This window comes from Pan troglodytes, chromosome 4 (assembly GCF_028858775.2).
Source record: "Pan troglodytes isolate AG18354 chromosome 4, NHGRI_mPanTro3-v2.0_pri, whole genome shotgun sequence".
NCBI lineage: Eukaryota > Metazoa > Chordata > Mammalia > Primates > Hominidae > Pan > Pan troglodytes.
The window spans coordinates 168,427,003-168,452,489 of record NC_072402.2 but is presented as its reverse complement, the minus strand read 5'-3'; the positions used below and the strand labels follow the sequence as shown (position 1 = coordinate 168,452,489).

General features: G+C 47.3%; 1 protein-coding gene across 1 annotated transcript in view; it reads right to left on the bottom strand.

Moving 5' to 3' along the window:
• The window catches only part of GABRP (gamma-aminobutyric acid type A receptor subunit pi), a 30,158-nt gene extending 16,018 nt beyond the window's left edge, over positions 1 to 14,140 (bottom strand). The window contains exons 1-6 of the mRNA XM_016954186.2: positions 13,981 to 14,140; positions 9,200 to 9,294; positions 8,621 to 8,739; positions 3,577 to 3,644; positions 2,459 to 2,676; positions 338 to 420 (exon numbers count right to left, since the gene is read on the bottom strand). Coding sequence (XP_016809675.1) covers positions 338 to 420; positions 2,459 to 2,676; positions 3,577 to 3,644; positions 8,621 to 8,739; positions 9,200 to 9,252 — 541 coding nt within the window. The 5' untranslated portion in view covers positions 9,253 to 9,294; positions 13,981 to 14,140. The remainder of the gene's footprint in view (positions 1 to 337; positions 421 to 2,458; positions 2,677 to 3,576; positions 3,645 to 8,620; positions 8,740 to 9,199; positions 9,295 to 13,980) is intronic.
• Positions 14,141 to 25,487: the final 11,347 nt, after the last annotated feature.

The following is a 25,487-nucleotide window of genomic DNA, read 5'->3' as shown; positions in this document are numbered from 1 at the left end:
GCAGAAACAGGTGATGGGGCTGGATTGGGCACACCAGCCGTTGTTTGCTGACCCCTGGCCTAGACCACCAACTACATTAAAGCATTTCCTTTGGTTCTCTTGTCCACTCATAGGTGGAGATATCTGATACTAATGCATAATGGTTCTCCCCAAAAGATATTAGGCATGTCTTTGAGAAGTCTCTAAATCTGTCTGGAAGTACAGTCAGAAGGGCTGAATCCACGATGAATCAACATTAAGAAAAGAAAGGTCACTGTGTATGAGATACTTTTCATGAATACACACACCTAAGTCACCCAGGAAAATCATCTCAGGAGCTTGTAGGATGTATACTTACAGCTTTCCAGCTGCAACTTGCATGTCTGTGTGTCCATGGGGTATTTAGACAGATCCATGTTACATGCAACAGTTGTTGTAATTCTAAGAAGGAAAAACGGGTTCAAAAACAGTATTGTGAGGAAGTTATAGAAAGTTCACATTCCCTTCGAAGGCCCACTCGAAGACTTTCACTTGAACTCTTAAATGAACATGTAGCTTGGAGTCTGCATGTAAAGCGTCCTTGAGGTTCTGGGTGCTAAAGAATGTGTGCATGAGGCTTGGTTAATCCTGGGTCCAGAGTGGAGGAAGTTGGAATGCTGGCCATTCAAGGGGCAAAACTTCTGGCAGTATCACAGAACAGACAGATGCATTGGCTCGAGATGCTTTAGCATTCAGTTTTTAAATTTAATCTTCCTGACAGACCTGGGTGGGCCTAGAACAGTGTTCACCATCACTATCGTCACCACTTGACAGCAGGCATAGGGACTTGCATAGGCTCATGTGGCTCTGAGTGGCAGAACTGAGGCTGCAGCCTAGGTCTCCTGGCTGTGCTCTTCTCATGAGGCCCTGCCTCCTCATGGGAACCAGGATGCAGAGGCAGTGGGGGCCCCAGGCACTGTGGCTTTGGGGGCTTAACCCCAGAGATATTCAATTAAAGGTCAGTTACACCCTCACAGTGGAGATTGCATTCACCAGGCCTCTATCTTCCTTTTTCTTCAGTGTCATACATTTTTATTCAGCATCCTTATTTATTAAGCACTGTGCTAGGTACTTGGGGGAAATGGAGGTGATTACAGAATGGTGCTCACCTCCAGGATGCTCACTCACACTCCCTTTAGGGAGACAGAGACTAACAATAGCTATGGTTTACTGAGTGCTTACTGTGAGCTAGTCCCTGGGCTGAGTGCTTTGCATGCATTACCCCTTTGAACAGTTCTACTAGGTAGGAAATATTTTAATTCTCATTTTACTGCTGATGAAGCTGAGGCTCTGAGAGTCAAGTAACTTGCCTAAGGTCACAGAGCTGCTGAGGGACAGAGCAGGGACGTGTACCAAAATCTTTATGATTCTAGAGCCAGGCTATTAAAACATCACTCATTATTTGTAATCCTTACACAATATTGATTGTGTTGTGTGCCATAATACAGACAGACACACATGTACACACAAATGCATGCACACACTCACACATACACATTCACACATTGCTGTGGGAACATAGGGAAGGGGAACATTAACGATGATTGGAATTGAGGTCAAAAGAGAAGTCTAATTATGTTTCATGAGACAACAATTGGGCTTTGAGATGGTCTTTGCAAAACTCAGTACAGTTGAGGCATGTCCAGAAATTCGGTTTATTGGTTAGCTCAACCCTTGTTTTATAACTTTAGACTCTTACTTAAGATTAAACATCAGCCCCATGAATATTTGGCTCCTGGCCTCCTCCCCAAGGCCTCTGGGAGCTTTAGGTTTGCACAGTCCTTGCACAGGCAGGGATGAGTCCTGTTCCATCCAACCCGGCTCCATTAACAATTGGGTGAAAGGAACTTCAGCTTCAGGAATTTGGGGAGATGGCAAAGGGGAGCCCATGGCTGCAGGTGGCAGAGACTTTGGGGCACTGCACCTTGGTTTTCTCTACAAACATGACTCAGACAAGTAGAGTGGTGTTCTGGAGCTGCTGCAGCTCCACTGGGCCCCATGAAAGGAAAGTTCCTTGCATGCACCTCTCTGTCGTCTCTGCCATTGCCCTTACTTCTTCCCTTGCTAACTTCCTTTTACCCTTTAAGACATAGCTCAGAATCCTGTGAAAGCATCCTGTAACATCACCCCCAAACCACTCACCTACTCCCTAACTTGGGCCCCAGCACCAGGGACCTCCTTTGTTTCCATGTCCGTGTCTTGAGGACAGGGCAATGTCTTACTCAGCTCTATCCTGTGGCCAGCATGGGGCTTGGCACAGAGCAGGCATTTGGTAGATGATGGACTGAGAGAGGGACCTTCTATTATGGGGGCAAGGATCTAAGAAGCCATGGGACCTCACAGTGGCTATTTGAGTTCTGGTCACAACTACCCAAGACACATCTGCATGTTTTCTCCCAGCTGCCGTCCTCCACCCCTGAGGTCACAGGTGTCCACGTACCTGAGGGCATACAGGACCGTGCCATTGGAGAAGAGGCGGATGAGCCTGTTTCCCACAGTGACTTCATGGAGGAAGGACTTCTTGGACTCCACAATGTAAGTGTCTGGCACCCAGAGGAACTCCACGAGGCGGGCATCCAGAGTGAAGCTCTTGTTGCCTTCAAACACCAGCCGCTGGTCCATCCAGCGCTGTCGGAGGTATATGGTGGCTGTGTAGTCCTGGGAGGGGGAGGCAGGGTATGGAAATGGATGGGGGTAGTGGGTGAGAAAACCCCACCAAATGGAGTAAAGTGGTCAAAGTTTACTCCCCTCCCCACCTCCACTTAGAGCAAGAATACACAGACTTTGGCGAATAAAGTTACCATTCTAATTGCAATATGCCACTACCCCAAGACTGGGGTAACTGATAAGTCACTCCAGTTATCCTAGTCTTGGGTTAGTGGCATATTGCAATAAGAGAACAAATCGCCTTATTTATTCTAGATAATAGCTCCCATTGCCAAAAGGGAACCCCATGTTCAAGACTTTAACTTACTTGGTGTGACAGCTCACATTGCACTGATCACTAAGGTCCCACCAAATTGTTGAATTTTTTGGTGGGCTAAGTGCTTAGGTTGTCCACGATTTATCTGGAATGCACAGCATACCCTCTTGGCAAACTGCCTTTAGTTTGCCCTTGTCTCGAATATGTTCTCTTAAGGGAGAGGGTCGTTGTCAGCATCAGCTGTCAGTTTTCCTCGGGTTGTCTCCCCCATTATAAAAGACCATGTAATGGCCAGGATTGCCTACTACACTTTCATTCCTTTCCCCAAATTTTATCCATCACCAAGTGTACCCACTTCATTGCCTGGTTTCTCTCCTTCTGGCTCTTGAACCGATTTTCTTCCTGCTACTCAGAAAATCTGCTCTACAAGAATCTTCCATTGTCTTACTCAGAAAATCTGCTCTACAAGAATCTCCCACTGTCTTGAGTTTGGAGATAGCACTTCAGCTTCTGCCATTCCAAATGGAGGAGGGCCATGAGCCATTCTTTTTTTTTTTTGAGCGGCTAGAAAGCATATCCCCTTTAAACACACAGAGAGGGACTACTTGGGTAGAGTACAAAGGAACAGCGCTTACCATGTTACTCTCTGAAATGCTAGAGATACTTGCAATGTCCAGAGTCAGTGCTATCTGTACGGGTTCTCCTAAGATGAAAAAAAACAAGAAAGAATGGAAACACAACCATGAGCTGTCCTAATACTATATTAGTGCATTCTAAAAAAGATTAAAATTACAAAAGTTGTGCTTGGTTGTTAGAAAAATTTAAATATTCTATAAATATAAAAAGAAAATTTTTCTTATCCCCTCTCAAGAGTAACCATTGTGTATGGTGTGCCTCTCTTTTGTGTGAAAAATATGCACACATACATAGGTATCTTAATATGTAAGAGAGACTACCTGCATAATTAATGCTTTTTAATTATTATTATTATTATTTTTGAGACAGTTTCACTCTTCTTGCCCAGGCTGGAGTGCAATAATAGCACGATCTCGGCTCGCCGCAAACTCCGCCTCCCAGGTTCAAGCGATTCTCCTGCCTCAGCCTCCCAAGTAACTGGGATTACAGGCATGTGCCACCACACCCGGCTAATTTTGTATTTTTTTCTCCATGTTGGTCACGCTGGTCAATTAACGCATAAGGAACATAGTGCTAAGACATTTGCCACTTCTTACATGGAGGGTTTTTCCTATGGCATTTGTAAGGAACTAATTGTTTGGAAAGGTAACAGATTTGGTAATCTGATTGTGCACAGATGTTGTTTTATCCCCCCTTGGCTAAGTAAATTTACCACAAGAGGCATTCAAGACTCATGGCTGAGCTTTTGCTAACCTCCTGATACTTTGCTTCTCTTCCTTTACTCTCCTGGAACCCTAAACAATTTAGAATTTCAGAACCTCCACACTTGGTCCAGTGTGCAGACTGTTGGGCCTCAATCCTGGAGTCTCAGCAGACAGATTGAACTTCAGAGAGAGACAGTTCTATCTCTAGAGACTGAGGTGTCAGAGCCACCTTCAAGAAGCCAGGCCAGGTCAGGGAAGTTTACTTCTCTTTATATGGAGAAGTGGAATAATGGACCTAGATCCCAGCTCTGTCACCTCCCAGTTCTTTATTTGGGAAAAGTTATTAAATCTTTCAGAGCTGCAGTTCTCTTACCTGCAAGTGGAGATCATACTGACATCACAGGGTCATGGGAAGGGCTAAATGAGATTAGACGTGTGACATTGTCTTTGTGGAGTGGCGGCAATAGGGAGTGTAAGAGAAGTGCCTGCCTAGCCGGACATCCTGAAGGTGTTCATCATTGGTTATCTGTACAAAGCTCCCAGCGTCATGTCCATCAGTCACGTAATAATAGGCACTCAATAATGGCATTTCCCTTCCCTTCCCCCTCTCTTCCGTAATCCTAGCTAATTTTGGAAAAGGGACAACTTTATTCACCAGGCTAATAGATGCAATAGCATTCACTTGCAATAAATAACCCCCGGGGGTACCTCAGGGGACTGTGATAATGCATTAACCAGGAAGAGGCCAGGCGGATTTCAAAAGAAGCTTAAAAACATCTCATCAGTAGGAATACGGCAAGGCAAACTACTTATTAATCTAAGGAAACTAAGCCATAGGATATAGGTAGGAATTTGAAAATGAAGTGTTAGAGCCAATGCAATTAAACAATAATTGAATGTTAATATCTGGTGGAAAAGGGCGAGATCTTTGAGGGCACACCCTGGAAGGTGCTGAAGTGGTGTGGTGCTAAGTGGCTTTCTGCCCCTCTGGGCAGCAAGGTGCAGCTCTGAGACTAGACGCCTGGAGTCAGAGACAGGTGTTTGAATTCCACTCAGGCCACCTAACAGCTTTGTGATCTTCAGCAAATTTCAAATTTCTCTGTGCTGCAGTTTCTCTTCTTTTTCTTCCTTTCTTTCTTTTTTTTTTGAGATGCAGTCTCCCTCTTGTCGCCCAGGCTGGAGGTGCAGTGGTGCAATATGGCTCACTGCAACCTCTGCCTCCTGGATTCAAGTGATTCTCCTGCCTTGGCCTTCAGAATAGCTGGGATTACAGCACCCACCACCATGCCCAGCTAATGTTTGTATTTTTAGTAAAGATGGGGTTTCACCATGTTGACCAGGCTGGTCTCTAACTCCTGACCTCAGGTGATCTGCCCACCTCAGCCTCCCAAAGTGCTGGGATTATAGGCATGAGCCACTGCGCTTGGCCTATGCTACAGTTTCACACCTGCAAAACAGAGCTACTAGAGCCACTGTGGTTTGAATGTTTGTCCCCTCCAAACTCTTGTTGACATTTAATTGCCATTGTAAGAGTGTTAAGAGGTAGGACCCTTAAGAGGTGATTAAGCCTCATGGTGGAATTGGTGCCATGATAAAAGGGCAAGTTCAGCCCTCTCCTGTCCTCTCTCTCACCCTCTCACCTTCCACCATCTGATGACACAGCAAGAAGGCCCTTGCCAAATTCCAGCACCTTGATATTGGACTCCTCAGCCTCTAAAACTGTGAGTCAATAAACTTCTGCTCATTATAAATACTCAGCCTCAGGTATTTTGTTATAGAAGCACAAAACAGACTAAGACAAGTGCCAACCATTGAGAGTTGGGTTGGCACGGTTACGGCATCTACTTTAAGTGCCATAGATCCGTGTTAGTTGCCCTCCCTGAAGAATGCAGAGAATGGAAAAGACACGAGAGCTCCAATCCCACTGTGCTTTCTGTCCAGTTTATATTCTACAATGTCTAATCTAGGCTTTGCCTCAATTGGCTTTTCTACTGGACCAGAGCTTGCTCTTTCTTCCCCTTGAGTTATAAAAGCAAGCTGTGCCACCAGAGGGCAGCTTTCTCCCAGGAACGAGGTCAAAGCCAGCTCCTGGGTAGTGTTCACTAGCGCCTGCTTACAAACCTTTGCTTTGTCCAGCTCAATCCCTGAGAAATCCTATGAAGGTCTTGTCTCTTTCGGACTTGGGGTCCTGAAAACTGGGTGCACAGACATTACAGAGAGCAATGGCCCTCCGTGGGCCTCCAGCCTGCCATGCAAGTATAGGGATTTTCAGGAGTGAAGTGCCAAGGGGCACAAAACAAGGGATATGGGGTTGTGCTCTTCCCTTTTTTAAACTGAAGACTCCATGCCCCATTTTCACCCCAGGTGGGATGAGGCATCACATCCCTTTAGGCCTACCCCAGCCTCCCTGTTCTCAGAATGAGCTCCTTGCCCAAGGACCCTGCACCTTGTTGGCCAGTGAGTAGGCAAACAAGAAGGAGTGTATTCTGACTTAATTGTTTGGGGTTTGGGAGGCAAGAGAAATTGTTGAGTGGCACTAACCAAGGCATGCAGACTCACGTGCTTGTCATACGTGTTCAGTAGGGCCTGGGAAAACCAGGGGATATTGAAGCCTCTTTAGGTTCCTTAATGTCAGGATCTCACATCTTAATTGTGTCTCAAATCTGAATGAAAATGCATCTCTCCCATCTCCAACTGAGCAGGTGTGGTTGACTGAGGGCCTCGGCTGCTGTGCTTTGGAATCTACCACCACACTTGCTCCGAGGCCACACTTCTCATGGGCCACAGCCAACCACAGACTGAACACAGTGGGGATATCAAAGTGGCCTGTTCCTGGGAGGCACAGAGATGGGAGACTCCTCTGAATGCACCTGTAGCTCAAGGACTCCCTGGTGGTCATTCCAAACACTGAGGACTGCCCTTCCATCTAAGATGCTTCCACCCAACCTCCCTTCCTTCCCTCTCTCCTTCCCTGAGGCCAGACCTGCAGGTCTGACAGCTCTCCTAGCTTGCCTCTCCCGCTGCCTCATTCTCCCTTCTAGACATAGTCCCCCTAAATAGCTTGAAGAAGTCATCAGCTCTTGGCATCTGCTGCCCAGAGGATCTGGACTACCACATGAATCTTAGATCAGACCAGAGGGTTTTATTATCTGAGGGGAGGAGCAAGGAGGAGAAGGGATGAAAATAACCCACACTCTGTTGATGGGGCAGGCACTGTGCCTCAGGCTTGCACACTTCATTCAGTCTTCCCTGTGAGATAGATGGATGTCCCCATTTTACAGAAAGGGAAAGTGAGGCACAGAAGGCTAAACCACTTGCCAAGCAGGAGAGCTAGGAGCCAAACTCAGGTTTGTTAAATGCCAAGGCTCTTTCTGTTGCTTTCTGCTATGAAGAGCTGTGCAGTTGGCCTCACTCCCTCCCTCCTTGCTTTATTCTTTCAACAGATATTAATCAGCAATTTGTTATATGTCACGCACTGAGCTTCTATGGGGGATAGTGAGGGAAATGAAGTCAGACTCCTTCTAGGGCTGCGGCCTGGAGCTGGGACAGACATGAAACCAGTTATAGCATAATGGGAATGGCTATGATTTTGAGGCATGTTCACAAGGAAGTGTGAAGAAAGGGGATGGGGCCTGGAGGAATCAGGGGAGGCTTCTCAGAGAAGGCAGCGTTTGCTCTGAGACATGATGGAAAATTGATATTTTCTAGGGAGTCAAGTTTAAAGAAGCAATTCCAGGAAGATAGCCTCTGTAAAGGCATAGAGGCAGGAGAGGCCAGGGATGTCAGGGAGCATTCTGAGTACACTGGGGAGCATTGTAGGAGGGGAAGGAGCGGGGACTTGGGTGGATGAGAATGGCAGACACTGGGCTGGGAAGGGCCTAGTGTGCCTGGACTCTACGCGAGGATGCTGGGACACATACAGGTGTTCCAACAGGGCAATGACCCAGGAGGCATCCAGATGGCAGTTTGGGGAGTCAGCTGAAAGGGCTCAGGCTGGAGGGGGAAGACCAGGTGGGGTAGCCTGGTGGCGCATGGTGAATTCATTGAATAATGACCCTGGAAGTGGGGGCAGGAGGAGGACAGTGTGTGAGTGTTAGGAGGCTCTTGCAGCCTCCACAGTGAGAAAGAGCATTCCTTTATCTTGCAGGTGGAGAGGCTGGGTGCCTTTTTCCAGGCAGTGTGAAAAATCATTGGTAGCCATCCTCATCCATCATTGCCAATCCTTAACAGGCTGCAGATCAGAAAATGGAGTCAACTAAAACCTCCCGAAACCCTCCACTGCTTATTGTCTCTGTTTTCGTCCCTTTGAATGATGTCCTGGACACAGAGGATGACCTACCACCAAAATTGGGCCTGAGAAATTTGTTATATCCTGCTGTGAGGTTCTCAAAGCCAGGCAGGGAAAGCTTGTCACTTCTGCCGACCTCGACGTTGAACTGATTCCCCTGGATGCACATCCTGGAAAAGAAATGGGCTTTGTTGTGTTTGCTTGTTTATGTGTGAATCAACATGTGTACACACCCTTGAGCTTGTGTTTGCCCACGTGTGTGTGGGTGTATGTGCCTTGCCCATGTACCAGCAGTGACATTCCTACAGAAAAATCTCTTAGTTTTCAGCTATTGAGTTAGTATCTCCATTTTTTACCCATTTGCCATAGATCAAAATATCATGGTAATTTGGAAACCCTCCAAGTCTCTTCTTTAAAAACATAAGGGTTCATTCATCTATGACCATATTGGAAGCTTGTGTTCTGTAAATAGAGTAAATGGCAGGAAGTTTCATTGTTCGGTGCTCCAGGGAAGTGAGTGGACCGGGTTTTGCCTTGCTGTGGGTGAATAAGAGGAGCTGCCCCCTCCCACCACATGCCCGAATGCAAAGCAACGCAGATGGAGGCCATTCTGGGGGTGGCAAAGCTCACCTTTCAGTGAAGAGACTCAGACACACGAAGGCCAAGTGGAGGCTGTAGTTCATGTTGAGAAGCTGCTCACACCAAGGGGCTGAAGTAGGAATCACCTGGGAAACAGGGGGCAAGGTAAGTGGAAGGCTGTGCAACAGGCTCACCTGCTCCTGGCCAGTCTCTCTCTCTGGTGGGTGGTCGGTGCAGCATTTTCTCAGCATGCATAGGAAGCAGCCTCTTTCCATACCTTTCGGTTACAGCTCCTTCTCCCTGTGTTCCCTCCAGGAATGACTTCATTTTGGAGGATTATGTTTTTTTTTTTTTTAATTTTTAATTTTTTTTAAACAGGGCCTCACTCTGTCATCCAGGCTGAAGTGCAGGGGCATGATCTCGGTTCACTGCAGGTCAACTTCCCAGGCTCCAGCGATGCTCCCAACCTTAGCCTCCTGAGTAGCTGGGACTACAGGCATGTACCACCACACCTGGGTAATTTTTTTGTATTTTTGGTAGAGATGGAGTTTCATCATGTTGCCCAGGCTGGTCTCGAACCAGCTCAAGCGATCCATCTGCCTTGGCCTCCCAAAGTGCTGGGATTACAGGCATGGGTCACTACGCCCGGACCAGGATTATGTTTTAAATCTATCCCAAATTAAGACTGGGACCTTGTTTGGAGAGTGGTTCATCAGCACCAGAAATGCAGCCAGTTTACCCTCTGGGCCATATCTGCTGGGAGCCAAGGCTATCCTTGCCCTGTCCTTGTCCCAGCTTTACAGGAAGGACACACTCAACTCTACACTCACCTTGACCAAGCAAGACATTCTTTTATTTATCCCCAGGTCTAGGCTTGTGGGGTCAGTCATGTAGACAGGAAACAAAAACCTGAGAGCCTCCAGTGTCAGGAGGTCATGAGTTAGGTGCTGTCCCACAGAGCTCACTCCATCCTCACAGTGGCCTTGTGTGGTGGGCGGTTAATCCCTATATTATTACGACAAGGAAACAGGTGCATGGGAAGGACACCATGCTAGTGAGTGCCAGGGGAGACTTTGAGTCCAGGGCTGGCTGCCTCCCCCCGGTACTCTCTTCCTTCAGAGCAGGCTGGGGCCTGGACCTTAGCTGACCCGAGGATCCTTGCTGCTGTCGTGACCTCCTAGACCTTGTCCCTGTTTCCTGAAGCCTTCCAGCTGGTGTGTACGTGAGGACCATCCGTGGGGCATGGCCCAGGGGCCCGGCCTCCTCAGCTTCAGGAGCTGCTGTCAGGCGTCCCTCTGAGGGAGCAGGGGGCAGCCAGGCAGGCCAACCTGTGACCTGTCATGCTGGTGACAGCAGAATGGGGGTGCTCAGGCTCAGGCCCCATTCTCAGGCAGCCCTGGGTTGATTACCTTCTCTGTGGCAACTTCTGTGAAACAAGCCACTTTCTAGAATCTGGCCATTCTGGAGCTTAGGGCGTGATTCAGCCACTCATTAATGTTATTTTACTTTCAAAACCAATACTCGCTCACTGTTGAAATGGCAACAAGTCAGAAGTTAAAAGTATAAGTCCCAATGATGTGTCAATATGGATTCATCGATGAAAACAAATGTGTCCCTCTGATGCGGGATGTTGACAGTAAAGAAGGTTTTATGTGTAGGGAAGGCTCAATTTTGCTATGACCCAAAATTGCTCTAAAAAAGAAGTCTATTTAAAAAAACAAAAAAGTCCCCCCCCATTTCTTCTCTTTTGTCTCATACTTCAGAAATAACTACTGATAACAGTTGTTTTATCCACAGATACACATATATATTTACATACATATATATCTCTATATCAAAAAATTAAAAAGCAAAATTGGGGCAATAGCATGCTTTTTGCGGCTTACTTTTTTAACTTAATTATAGCAAATATTTATTGAACACTTAATGCATGCTTACAACTGTGCCACGCATATCTAGAATCCTCACAACTCTTTGAAGTAGGGACTACCATTCTCCCCATTTTACAGGTGAGAATACTGAGGATTAGAGAGGATAAGGAATATTTCCAAGGCTAAGTAGTACATGAGGGGCAGAAAAGTACATCTAAGCAAGCTGACCCAACTCCTCTTAATGAGTGCACCATGAAACATGCTGTTTTGCAGTATCAGTGACACCTTCCATGTCAGTTCCTATAATCCGCCTTATTCTCTCTAATGGCTGCAAGGTGTCTCATGGTCTGAATGTACCAACATTTCTAGAACACATCTTCTACTGTGAATGCTGTTATTTCCAAAGTTTTTACTGTTACAAAATCAGTGAAGAACAGTTTTGCACACAGGTAAATTCTTATTATTCTGCTCTCTGTTATGTTAGCTTTTTTGTTCTCACTCATTGAAAATACCAGCTATAAAATCAACATTATAAACCTACCAACGATCATATTCACATTCTCTTCCTTTAGCCCATCTCCCCAATCCCTGTCCTTTCCCTGTCCAAGCATCGAGTTTAAGGGGGTCCATGGAGCAGCTCCCATGCCCTCCATTGCCTCATTCAATTTTCCACAGGTTTATTGAGCTTCTCCTGTGAACCAGGCATGTGAAAAGCACCACCAGAGCACCCACCCATCTAGTGAGGAAGAGACATGTGTGACTGGTGAATGAACATTCCCTACAGCATCCTCTAATAGGAGCAGAGGACAGGGGATACTTGGTATGCAAAAGAGCAGGGAGGATGGGGCAATGTCAAAAGGGAAGTCACAGAAAAGGTCATTTGATTCTTGAAGAGTGAGTTGCATTTGCCAGGTGGACAAAGGAGAGTGGGGGCCCTCCAAATGTTGGACAGAGATGTGGAGGCTTGCCCACGGTCTCTCTCCCACATGCTTATCAGCCTCTTCCCACCAGCCCTTGGCTGTCTGTGTCTTTCTCCTGGTCTGGCCTGAATGAACATGGTTCCACTTTGGCATATTCCTCATTTCCTCCTCCTCCTATAGGAAACGGCCCTCGATCAAGTGATTTGGGGAACCATCCAGTCTTCAGTTCCAAGACTCCTCTTGAACAGTGCTTTCCCAGTGGCCAAACTTCTGTTAGGAAGATGTAACATTTGGCCCTGGGCCTCTCAGCCTCCTCTAAGGAGTCTCATGATCTGAGAAGCTTCACCCAGGCTAGAGCCAGAAATGTAATCCCATCCTACCCTGTTTGCTTGGTTAAGTTGCTAAACACGTCTCATTTTATAAGGGAAGAAAAGAGAGGAAGAAAAAGGCTTCTAAATGCCCATGAATTGTTAGAAGCCATGTCTGGTGCTTAATTTCATTTAATTCTCATGGCTGCTGGCCCAGAAGGTGTTAATTTTTAGAGTCAAACCTTAGATTTGCAAGGGGATTTGGCTGAGGTCACACAGTTAAGTGGCATGATTTAAATCTGTTTTCCAAGTCCCTTTTCTTTGCCCTGCATTTAGGAGGAGGGCCTTCAGCACCCCCAAGCTGAACTGGATTCCACTTGAATCTTGTCCTTTTTATACCAAACCCACCTGGGGGATGGAGTGTTGCATCCGCAGCACATCCCAAGTGACAAGTGCAGCTGATGCCATCACTCCCTGTGGTAGAAGAGCCAATCGTTAAGTGGCTATTTATGTGTCGGCCAGCCTCAATGGAGGCTCAGGCCACCAGTTCTGGTACAGGTGCTGGGGGATGGAATTTAGTGGAGAGGTACTGAGCCACCAGAGGGCAGTGTCCTAAGGGTTGTCCCCAAAGCTGCAACACAGATGTTGACTGGAACCACCTAGCCTTCTGCATCTGCAGGGACATGGTGCTCAGGAGGCCCTAGGAGGCTCCTGAGTAGGGGCAGCCTATGCATTATCCTGCCCCGAGGGCATCTCTGGCCAAGCTCCTACCTCCACTTGTAGAGGAGACCTTGAGCTCTGGATTCCGAAACACCCGAGTCATTTAACCTCTCAGAGTCTCAGTTTTCCCATCTGACAAATGGGAATAGAAAGCATTCAATAAACATTAGTTTTCATTCTCCTCTGCCTTCCGTGTCTTCCATGGGAATTCAGTGATTCCACTATGACTAATAGAACCCAAATCTCAAGCTCTTTCTATTTCTATATACACCCCAGGTGCCACTCAGAGTGTTACTTAACTGCCACCACCTCAGGAAGGACAGGGTCAGGCACAGGGCATTAGGGTCACGTAGGGAGCTGATGGCACCTTTTTCTAAACCAGAAATCCAGCCTAATGTCTCCCAGTCTCCCCCGCCTCTTCCTGGCTTGGCCTACTGGGCCTCTATACTCCGTGCTCTTGGCCTCTATGTCTCTTTTGAAAACTTCCCAGGCTGGAAGCAGAAATAATTCCAATATGTGCAAGTTTCTACTCCCGTTTCTACTCTATTCCCAGAATTTCTACCATGTAAATACAGTGACCCCCGACCCCAACTTGTCACCTCCAGCTTCCTTCCTATGCAGGCACAGTTTTCCTATCCTTGTCACTTCAGCATAGACAGAATCATTTGTTGGAAAGCAGGAGTAGAGCCCGAATTAGGTTAAGGTGAGGAAAGGCATTATTGCCATGGGTCCTCCTTAAGAAAATCCCAGAAGATAAAGTGGTGCGGCGTGTGCCCTGTGTCTGCTGGTCTTGGCCAGCTGGTGCACAGGGGTGAACGACTGTGGCTGTAGTGAGGACAGCAGGGGCTCTAATCTCGGCTCTGCAGCTCGTCCTGCAGTGGCGCTCCCTGATGCACATTAGGTGTTCAGCAGAGTCCAGGCCTGCCCCCTCCCTCGGTCCCAGCAGGGCTTGTATTTGGATCTCCCTCCCTCCCCTCTCTCCAGGCACCTGGAGGGGCCAGCAGTTTCCTTACCAGGCAGTTGTTGAGGCTCCGTTAGGGCAAGTCCTTCAGGCCTACGGGCAGGACTTCCGGGCAAGGCACGGTCTTCTGGGTCCCCAGGGTTCTCCTCATCCTCAGCCCTGTCCCCTCGTATGTGGACACGCAGCCACCCTCAGATGGAGTGGCTCTCTGGGGAAGAATGGAGCTGCTAAACCTGCTGTGCAGAAACAGAGGTGGGCGGAGCCTCTCAAAGCCCCATCCTTGGTGGGGACACTGACTGGTCCTGAGTGTCTGGAGATCATCTGGTCCTGAGTTTCTGGAGATTGTCAGCTCCTGCTATAGCTACTGTCTCCAGGGGTTTGATTCTGAGATCATGTCTCAGCCATGCTCCCAGACCTCTGCCAGAAAAGACCCCTGAGATCAAGGACCCATGAGAGTCAGATAAAGTGGGTGACCTCCACCCAGTATGCCAGGCTCTGAATTTGGTGGACAGCCCTCCATCCTGGTGCAATGGAATGGCTATAGTGGCCACTTCACCTCCTTAGGCCTCGGCTTCCCATCTATAAAATGAGAAGCTGACTGTGTGTAAAACTCCGATTTCTTGTTATGTATTTTAAGAGCATCTTTGGGATGAACAGAAGGTCTATTCTATGTTAAAAGAGACTTTCACATCCCAGGACCTAGTGCTTTCCAGCCTGGGAAGTTTCAAAAAGACTCATAGAGGCCAAGAGCACAGAGGATAGGGGCCCAGGAGGAGGAGGCGGGGAGACACGGAGACACTGGGCTGGATTTCTACAACTCTCCACCTTCCCCCATCCCGCCCTCACACAGAGGATTCTTTAACTTCCCACAAAGTCCTTTCAGGAGCATCCCAGAGAGGGAGGCCTTCTTCCTCCCTGGCCAACCAAACCTCCTAACAGAAGTGCTTGGACAGTGCTCACTGAGCTCTGGGTCATCCCCTCATCATAGCCAGTGGCCCCAAACTCACTCTTGGCTCCAGCCATGCAGGTAAGGGGAGGGATTCCTTGGAGGCTTGGCCTTGCACCCTGAGGGAGCTGGGAGCCAGGAGGGACTCAGATGGAGGGGCAGGGAGAGAGCTGAGGCTGTGGTGCGAGGCCCAGAGGCATCTCCTTCCCTCCTGACATCATGGCGGAGCTCCTGCCTAGACCCAGTCTAGGAGCCGGGAAGGGAGAGAGAGAAAGGAAGGGGAGCAAATGGAGGGGCAGGAAGGGGAGGGCCACAGTGTACAATGAACCATAGATGCCTTTGGCCCCAAACCAACTTCCTTAGTGAGCTTCTGGAGCCTGGCCAGCCTGGAAAACATTGCTCCGCTGGTGGGTAAGGAGTGGGCACCTAAAGAGACAGCGCTTTCATTTCTCCTGAGAAGACTCACTTTCACTTGGGAACCTTGCTGGTGGCTAGAGCAGGAATGGCTGAGGAGCCGGTTTCAGGTTCTCAATGAATAGACAGTGATCTGGGGCTTTTCTCAAAAAGCCTAAGATATTCTCACACAGAACAAAGGCTCCAGAGTAACAAAGACAATTCAGAGCTGGGAGGTGGGGGTGGGAGGGTTCCCTCTGGCCCAGGAACAGTGAGACTTAGATGAAGGAACATGGGCTGGCTAGCTGCATGGCCCTGGACAAGTTGCTTAACCTCTTTGGGTCTCCATTTCTTATCTGACCAACGGGGCTGATGCTTCCTTACAGGATTGCTGTAAGGAGTCAGCAATGACAGATGTGGTAACACATCTGAAAGCACCTGGCACCTTGACCTGGCACATTGTAGACACTCAACAAATTGTTCTTTTTCTCCTGATAGTGTAGTGTCTTGTCAAGTTTGTGCTTATCTATCCAAACCTCCATCCAGATATCTATCTATTATCTACCTTCATCACCATTATCTGTCAATCTGTCTATCTATCCTGTGTTTAATCTTCCCAATCATATTGTTAGTATTTTCATTGCAAGGGGCTTGAATTGTACTTCTATGTAGACATACAGTAAATATGTTAAGAGACTGATTACCCCTGGTGGCCAGGGAAAGCCAGATCTTAAGTTAAAGTAGGTATGATAAGGCATCTTATCTCCCACTTTCAAACAATGCTTCATTCTAGTGTTGGCTTCTTCTTAGATTTTCTTCAGATCAAGTGAAGAAATGCCTGGGAGGGGAATTTCCAGGAAAACTAAGTTCTTCTCCAGTATTCCCAGGCATTCTTGCTCTGTGGATCCAGAAACCCCAGCAACCTCTGCACCACACCTCATTTCCAAGTGTGACCTCTGGTCTCAGGAGGCCTAAGGTCAGTGTTAGGATGTTCAGGATGTTCAGATGTACTGCCCACAGGATACTGATCTCAGTGTCCACCTCTTACTCCACATGGTCATACTCTCTCCTAAGTGTCCCGGAAAAACAAAGGCAAGAGTACATAGATATGTCTTGCCTTACACCTCAATCATAATGCATGCAGGATACTAAGTCATAATAACACCATACATTTGTATAGTGCTTTGCAGTTTTCAGAGCCTTTCGCTGTGCATATGCTTTATATCTGAGCCATATAATAATCCTGTGAAGCAGGCAGGGCTTTTTAAAAAATTGTTATTTTACAGATGAGGAAGCTGTGCTAGTCAGCCAGCTATTAAGGGGTGGAGTCGGCATGGACTGGAATCCAGGTCTTTGAATTTCAAATCGGCCGCTTACCCCAAGTCCATTCAATAATGGTGGGGAGTACAGTGAAACAGAGTTCTACTAAAGCAGAGGACAGAGAAAACCTGTGGATCTTCCCCTTGCCTGGGACACTGTAGTGGGAAAAGATTACTTTTTGCACCTGTGCTTCCCAGGAAATACTGCCTGTCAGAACTGAATACCCTTCTCACCTGCAATCCCAGCTGGAACTTCTAGGACAATCTCAACCCTCTCATCTTCCTTCTTCCCCCACCCTCAACACCTGATGGACCCTCACTCTTGATACCTTGTTCTGTCTTATCTCCCAACGCCTGGCTCAGCAACTCCTCATCTTAGAAATGGGCATCTCCAAAAAGAGGCCTGAATGGCTCTGTGCAAGATGAGCCTTTGAATTATAGGAGAAAATATTAGAACTTCTATGGCTTCAAACAATGGGAGAGATATTGTACTTTACTAATATTTACTATGTGCATGGATACTGGCTGCTCACCAGTGTGATGGGAAGACTGTCCAAGGTCATGTATAGCTGGGCCAAGCCACGTGAACCTGAGGATGGAGTGGGGGCTTTACAACATGGAGGGCTTGGTCTTGCAATCCTTTGCTTTGGGACCAGGTTAAATGGGTTGATGATTTGTTTTCACCAAATTAACCCTAAATGGATGTGTGGCTTAAAAAAAGATTATTGCAAAAATGAACTACTGAAAGGAGATAACACTAGTAATGGAAACAGCAAGAAAATGGTAGCACTGACACTTCACTCATCGTCACCTAATTAAACATCTTCCAAATGAAGAGTTTTCAAACTCTTGTTAAAAATATAAAAGTGCCAATGACAAATGTGGAAGAACAATTGATCAACATCAGAGAAGATGACATTTCCTAACTGAATTTAGACACAATTTGCATAATTGGTAAGATAGAAAAATTATTATTATAGCAAGCACAGCCAATGTAGTTAGTGCCTTTTCCATTTGGATTTCTGCACTTTAGTGAAGTATCATTTTTTTCAATTCTGAAAGTGATTAGAACTAAATATCAAAATAATTTGAACTTAAAACTAGTCTTCTAAATATCATAATGCAAAAGCTTAATATGAAAATAATACAAACATGATAAAACATAACAACCTCGATACAAATATTAGTTTTCATAAAAATTTGTTCCAGTGAAAAGGGTTTTCCTGGGTATGGTTAACAAAATAAAAGCTTAAAAAGTAGTGTTATGTCAACTTTTGTCTTTATCTCACCCATTTAAATGCTTTTTTTTTTTTTGTATATCTTATCACACATACCATATATTAGGACATAAGACAGTCTCTAAATAAATTAATGTACACAGGTTGAGGACATAGGATCAAAGTGTGGAGACAGTTGGGCCAGGCTATTGAGGAAGTTCCTGACTGTTTTTTCAACTTCCAAATATATTCCCCTCTTGACAATCACCAGGCCGATCTTCGTAAAAACCCAGAGTGGATCAGGTCACTTCTCTGATTTCAGCTCTGTGTTGAGGTGAGTGGGTAGCAAAGGGTGGCAGCCCTAGTTGCTGGGCAACTTCAGGGACTGGGCAGGCAATGTGATGCATGAAGGCTGAGTGTAATGACTGGTGGGAACCGTGGTGAACAGGAGAGTTCTTTGCCTAAAAACATTCCAATCTGAAAAAATGTAAACCTGGACAGGCGATAAAAAATACCGCTGTGGCCTGGATCCTATGTGGGGGCTGGCAATGGTAAGTTCGGAGCAGGTCAAGACCAACCTTGTTTCTCTGGAAAACGCTATGCATCTCTCCAGGTAGGTCCCTTGCGGCTTCCTCCCGAACACTCTGTGCATTGTGGTCATTCCTAGTTTGTGCTAACTTTGCTCTGTGATACCTTCTTCCTGGCCAACGAAGCTTTAGCTAAACTAAAACTGGCCCTGATGTTCTCTCCTCCATGGAGTGCCTTGACTTCCCTTGGTAACTTTCTCTCCTTGTGCTGCCCTTGTACAGTGCTCTTGCTGGGCCTTACTGGGCTCAACAGTCACGGACCTACCTGTCTCTACCACTAAGCTAGGGCTTAGCTAGGGCCCCTTGAGGTCAGGTACTTTGTTCTGTTAATTGTTTCATCCCCAATATTGAAGTCAGTGCCTTGATCACATCGTGGGTCTTCAAAAAGTCTACTGAGCCAATGAACAAATGCGATCAATGGTATCTGCACATTTGGGCAACAGCAGTGTATTACGAGCTTCTTATATTTGCTTCTAATTTCTTTATTTTTTATTTATTGAGATAGAATCTCGCTCTGTCGCCCAGGCTGGAGTGCAGCGGCATGATCTCGTCTCCCTGCAACCTCCGCTTCCTGGGTTCAAGCAATTCTCCTGCCTCAGGCTCCAGAGTACCTGGGATTATAGGCATGTGCCACTGTGCCCTGCTAAGTTTTGTATTTTTAGAAGGGATGGGGTTTCACCACATTGGCCAGGCTGGTCTTGAACTCCTGACCTCAGGTGATCCGCCTGCCTTGGCCTCTCAAAGTGCTGGGATTACAGGTGTGAGCCACCGCTCCCGGCCTGCTTCTAATTTCTAATAATAATAAATACATACCTTCCTCTTGCTACACTGCACAACCCACACCCCCCGCCATTGCCCCAGCTCCAAGGCATAAACCTCCAGATTCTAGAGATGCTTAAAGGACTGGAGAAAAAGGCAATGGCAGGTGGTGAAAACTCATTTCTCAGCGATGTCACTGCAGTGGAGACAAACCATGCAGGTAAGGCAGTGTTTGCCAAGATGTGGCCTGTCCAGAGGTGCTTCTGTCAGAAAGAATCACCAGGGGTACTTGTTAAAATGCACATTCCTGGGCATCTCCCCAGACCTACCGAATCAGAAGATCAAGAAATGAGGCCTAGGAATCTGAATGTCAATCAGCTCCCCAGATAATTCTTATTGACTCTAAAATTTGAGGACTATGGCTATAAGGTAGAGCTCTCATTTCATTCATCGTTGATTCAGTTAATAAATATTACCGAATACCTACTCATTCCATACCAGGCACTGTGCTAAGTGCTGGTGGAATAATGCTGCTTCAGTTGCACCTGGCCTTTCCTTTGAAGCTTACAGTTTAGAGGTGGAGGCAGACAATACCTAAGAAACACATTTAGGCCGGGCACAGTGGCTCACACCTGTAATCCCAGCAATTTGGGAGGCTGAAGCTGGAGGATCACTTGAAGTCAGGAGTTTGAGACCAGCCTGACCAACATGGTAAAACCCCATCTCTACTAAGAATACAAAAATAAGCCAGATATGGTGGTGCATGCCTGTAATCCCAGCTACTCATGAGGCTGAGGCACGAGAATAGCTTGAACCTGGGAGGCGAAGGCTGCAGTGAGCAGAGATTGTGTCACTGCACTTCAGCCTGGGTGTCAGAGTGAGACTCTATTTCAAAAAGACAAAGAAAGAAAAGAAAAGAAAGAAAGAAAGAAAGAAAAAGGAAAGAAAGAAAGAAAGAAAAATTTAACTACAGTGTGTGATAAGAGCTCTGAAATACAAAAAATGGAGCAGGGCTGGCCAGGTTAGATGGAACGACCTAGCAATATCTCTTCGAGAGGTGACATTTAAGCTGATTCCTAGAGGGTGGGAAGGAGTCAGCCATGTGTTGAGGAGGGCAGGGGAGGCAGGGCAGGGCCTGGGGACAGAGCTCTCTCAGGGGTTGCAGGAAGGCTGGGCAGGGGCTGGGGGCAGAGCTCTCTCAGGGATTCAGGGAACACCCTGTGGGAACCCCTAGCCCAGACAAATGGGTCCTGACTGGAGGAGAAGCAGAGGGCTGGCCTTCCAACTCGTCAGCAGCCTCCCCATCTCAAATCCTGGGAAACTGGAATAGCTACGGTAACATAAACCTCAGGTTAGACTTGGAATCTTTCATAGCTCTTGGGGTTCAGCCAGACTCCCACAGTCTGAGAACCCCCAAAGCCAAGGGAAGGTCTCCACCCACTCTCTCCAACCCTTGGTGCTTTGTTCTTTTTCTCTCAATCAGCCTTTTCTTCTGAGCTGCTAAGTCACTGGCACCTTTAGAAGACTGTCAGAAGCTGAGGTTATTAAAGACCTCAAGTCACAAACACAATCACTGGCACTGTGGGCCACAGGGCAATTGAGGGAAAGTGGGTTGGATCTACCGAAAGCAGGCTGAGTCCCTGCTGAGGACAGACCGTCCACACCCCTTACTGTGCACCGTGGGAAGCTGCTTCCAGGGAGGGGTGGCCTGGACGGAAGATCTGTGGCCGACACTGTAATCCCAGCCGTGGAGACTGAGGACCATTACAGGAAACAACCTCACCAAGTCCCCAGCATCACTTTATCCACTGTAAAGAGCTCAGGCTCAGCATGCCCAGCCTTACCACATTCCCTCAACTCAAATAAATAATACATTAAAAAAATGAGAAAGCATTAATGCCATTGCCAGAGGGTCAGGCAATACATACATTAGTTTCATTTATCAAAATGCTTCCCTGGTCAGTTTCCAGGGGTTCTTGATTCCAAATATACTTCTGCATCTTCTACAGCATGTTTTAGAGCTGAATGGGGCTTCTTATTTCTCCATTTCATTCACCAAGTTGACCCTGCCCACCCTGGCTTGGCATTTTCCCCGGGAGCTAATGGGTGCTGCTAGATGAGGGGGTCTGAGGGTCTGTGTATCACAGAAGATGGAAAGTCTTGGTGGTGAGGCCAGCCGAGCTTGGGGCTCTGGGATGGTGGGTCTTGTTTGGCATTGGACATTTCAGTCTACGTGGCTGAGTGAAACAGAACACAGGCGTTGGAGTCAAACCTGGGTTCTGGTTTCTTGGCTCTGTGATCTTGGCAAATCACCAAGTTTCAGTTCTCAGTTTCAGTTTTTCTTCTGTAAAATGGGGATAACATACCTACTTTGTAGTATAAGTAGGCTATCTTACATTTTGCCTGGTACAGGGTGTGCTCAATATGTATTTTTTTTTTTTTTTAGATGGTGTCTCGCTCTGTCATTCAGGCTGGAGTGCAGTGGCACGATGTTGGCTCACTGCAACCTCTGCCTCCCAGGTTCAAGTGATTCTCATGCCTCAGCTTCCCGAGTAGCTGGGATTATAGGTGCCTCTCACCATGCCTGGCTACTTTTTGTATTTTTAGTAGAGATGGGGTTTACCATGTTTCCCAGGCAGGTCTTGAACTCCTAACCTCAAGTGATCTGCCCACCTCTGCCTCCCAAAGTGCTGGGATTACAGGCTTGAGTCACCACACCCTGCTCACAGTGTATTTTTTAATCTGTAATTTCAGACCCAGGGCCTTGAGTAGCCAGTTGCACCCTCCCTGGAACCATTTGGTGGTGTAAGATGCTGGCATGGCACCCAGCGTCAGAAGCCTTCCAGCCCCAAAGGGCTAGAGTCAGCACACGTGGAGAGGATCTTTGCAGCACTGGGTTCTCAGGGTTCTGCAGCAGCATCAGCCTGCTTGGTTGGCTCCAGAGCCTTGGGATACAGATCTCATGGGCTGGGGCTCACTTTGCTGGCCTTCACAGCAGCTCAACACCATCCTCAGAGCAAACCCAAGTCCCAGCTGCCAACCACTTCTGATAAAAACAGGCCCACAGCAAAGTTTTCCATTTCTTAATGGAATTTTATTATTCCATTAATTTTATTATTTTTTCCTTTCAAAAAAATTTGAGAGCCAACTGTGTGTCAGGTGCTCTTCTAGGTGTTAGTGACACAGCTGTGAGTAGAGTCCCTGCTTAAGTGAAATGTATATCCTATAGGTAAGAGACCAGAAAATAAAGAAATGTATACAGACGTGGATGCAATGTTGCGTAGGAATAAGCACTATAAAGAAATGTAAAGCTGGCTAACGATGATGGGGCATGATGAGGGTTCTATTCAGATGGGCCTAAAATAGAATGTCTCTTTGAAGAGGTGACATTAAAAGGAGGCCCAAAAGAAGGAATGCTGTCCTATTCCTGTTCCCCTCCTCCACCCTCATTGTGCTCTGGTCAGCATTATTCCTGGAATTCTACTACAATCAGATCATTTCCCAGCTTAAAGATCCTTCAGTGGTTATTTTTCTGAAAAAGCCAGAACACCTTTGGCATGGCATTCAAAAGATTTCAGGACACGGTCCCAAAGATCACTACTCTGTGACTCCCCAGTTTCAACCCACCCTGAACTACTCACACTTCTCCAAATGCCGCCAGGTGGCTCACTCGGTTTCTTTTTTTTCAACCCCTACCTTCCCCTAGTCTTTGCACATGCTGTTCCCCTGCCTGGAACGCCCTTTGTCTTCTCCCTCTTTTCCATCAGGCCAACCCCAGTAGGTCCCTCAGAGGCCCTCCTGTCCCAACCAGGTTTTCTCCTCATCTTCTAGGCTGACCCCTTGGATAGCACCCACCATACCATGAACCACAGGATCCTTAGTTTGTATCCTTGCCTGTCCTCCATACCAGACTATGAGCCCCTACAGAAATTATTTGCATCCATCCTTAATTCTTAGTATAGAACCAAACGCGTAGCAGGTGTTGACTGGATTAATAAGGGAAAATAATTCATTCTGTTTGTCACTTGATTGAGCCCTTTTCAGCATGGCTTATTTAAAAAATTATGGCACATAGTTGGTATATATATATTTATGGGATACATGAGATATTTTGATACAGACATGCAATGTGTAATAATTATGTTAGGGTAAATGGGGTCTCCATAACCTCAGGCATTCATCATTTCCTTGTGGTACAAACATTCCAATTGTACTCCCTCAGTTATGTGAAAATGTACAACAAATTATTGCTGTCTGTAGTCACCTTGTTCTGCTATCAATAGCAGATCGTATTCTTTGTATTGCTTTCATTGCATATTTTGTACCTGTTAATCATCCCTACATCCCCCCAATCCCACTACCCTTCCCGGCCTCTGTTAACCATCATTCTACTTTTCTATCCCCGTGAATTAAATTGTTTTAATTTTTAGCTCCCACAAATGAATGAGAACCTGGGAAGCGTGCTTTTCTGTGCCTGGGTTATTTCATTTAACATGTCCCCCAATTCCATCCATGTTGGAAATGACAGGCTCTCATTTGCAAAATCAGCATTTCCCTAATTGCCTCTACAGGTCAGTCACAATTTATATTCCAATATTTGCCATCGCAGCCATTCTGTTCCCCATACCCTGCTCTTTTCATTTTTCCCTGCCTCATCTGCTTCTAGCAGCCTCCACAGTCGAGTCATTTGTTATGTTTATTATTGACTGGTCTCCTCCCTGTAGTGCACAAGCTTCACATGGGCAGGGTCTTTATCTCTTTTCTCCCTGCTGTATTCCAGTGCCTGGCACACAGTAGGGGGACACATTTGTTGAATGAATCACAGCAACTCAATGCTGCTGGCATTTCAGGATTCCTGCTTGGGAACAGAGAGCCAGAGAGGTAGCCTTGCCCAAGGAGGCACAACCAGTGAGGCTGACGGCAGGTTCGAGTCCCCTCCCAGCCTGAACTCTTGCAGCTCTGTGGGCTGCTTCTCAGTGTCCTGCTTGAACCAGATTGAAAAGTGAGCCCGCTGGCTCAGGAGCTGTGCCCTGGTTACAGCTGGTGCTCTACCTGCTGGTGGTGGTGGGGTTGTGCTGGATTTCCTCATGCTCAGGAGTAGAGATTAGAGACACCTGGCTTAGGGTGGGGATTGGAGGGGTGGGTGGGAAGCCGACAGGTGATTTGGTGGAGAGGCTTGATTTGCACAGACCCTCCCACTTCGGACTCCCAAAGTGCAGAGATTACAGGTGTGACCCACCTCAGCTGGCCAAGAACTCAGGTTGCTAATCCCTCCAGTATGCATTTGCTTTGTAAACATTCCTGCAGCCAGCTCAGGTGTGGCCCTGACTTGGCCTAGCCAGGCCTCTTCCCGGGACTTCCCAGAGGTGCTGCCCTGCTGCTGCTACCATCTCCCCAAAACTCTGGCAAGCCCACCTCAAATTCTAAAGGGGTGCTGAGGGCTCCAGTGAGGCACACTTTGTGTGCCCCCGCAAACTGAGTCCTCACCTTCTCCCATCCATGCCCCCATCTCCTCGCCACCCCCTCACCCCCCTGCCACCATGCCCCACACATGCCAGTCTCAGTCACACCTCTGCCTGTACACACCCTGCCTGCCTGTCCCTCTTCCTGGAAGGCCTCTCCCTTCTTTTTCCACTTACTGAACTGTTCCTCCTCCTCCAAAAGCCAGACCAAGGATTGTCCTCTCTGGGAGGCCTTCTTGCTGCCTGGCCCTCTACACACACATGTGCACAAAGATACTCTGTATACACACATACCTTGTATACACACACACAGACACATGCACATACAAGGGCACAGACACACACCACCCAGATTCTTCACACACAGACATGCAGTTGTACACACAGACAAGACACACGTACCATATACACTATTCAGTCACACGCATATAACATATGCATGTACACCCATAAACCCCTTCCCCTCCACATGCACACACCCCTGTATTCCCTCCCAAATACCACCACTCACATACACAGACGTGTCCCACCACCCCTCCTTCCCCACACCCATCACACACCTGCCTCAGCCCCGTACTTCCTCCCCTTGACAGCAGCTGCTCACCGCTTCTCTATGCTGCTGGGCCTGTCTGTCTTTTAGCAGGTCCTGCACTGTGCCATGGCATGTTTATTCCCTGTCCCTCACTCCTTGACTGAGAGCCCTGTCTGAGCCCCGGTCCTTAACACTGGCATCTGGCACACGGAGGGATAATTGGGAGGTGAATGAATGAATCCAAGGGAGCTCAGGAGTGAAGGGTGGGGCTGAAATGAGCCCTGGAAATAATTCGGGCCAGGTGTAACAACCAGGAGAGTGCAACCCTGGGCATGAGGAGGACT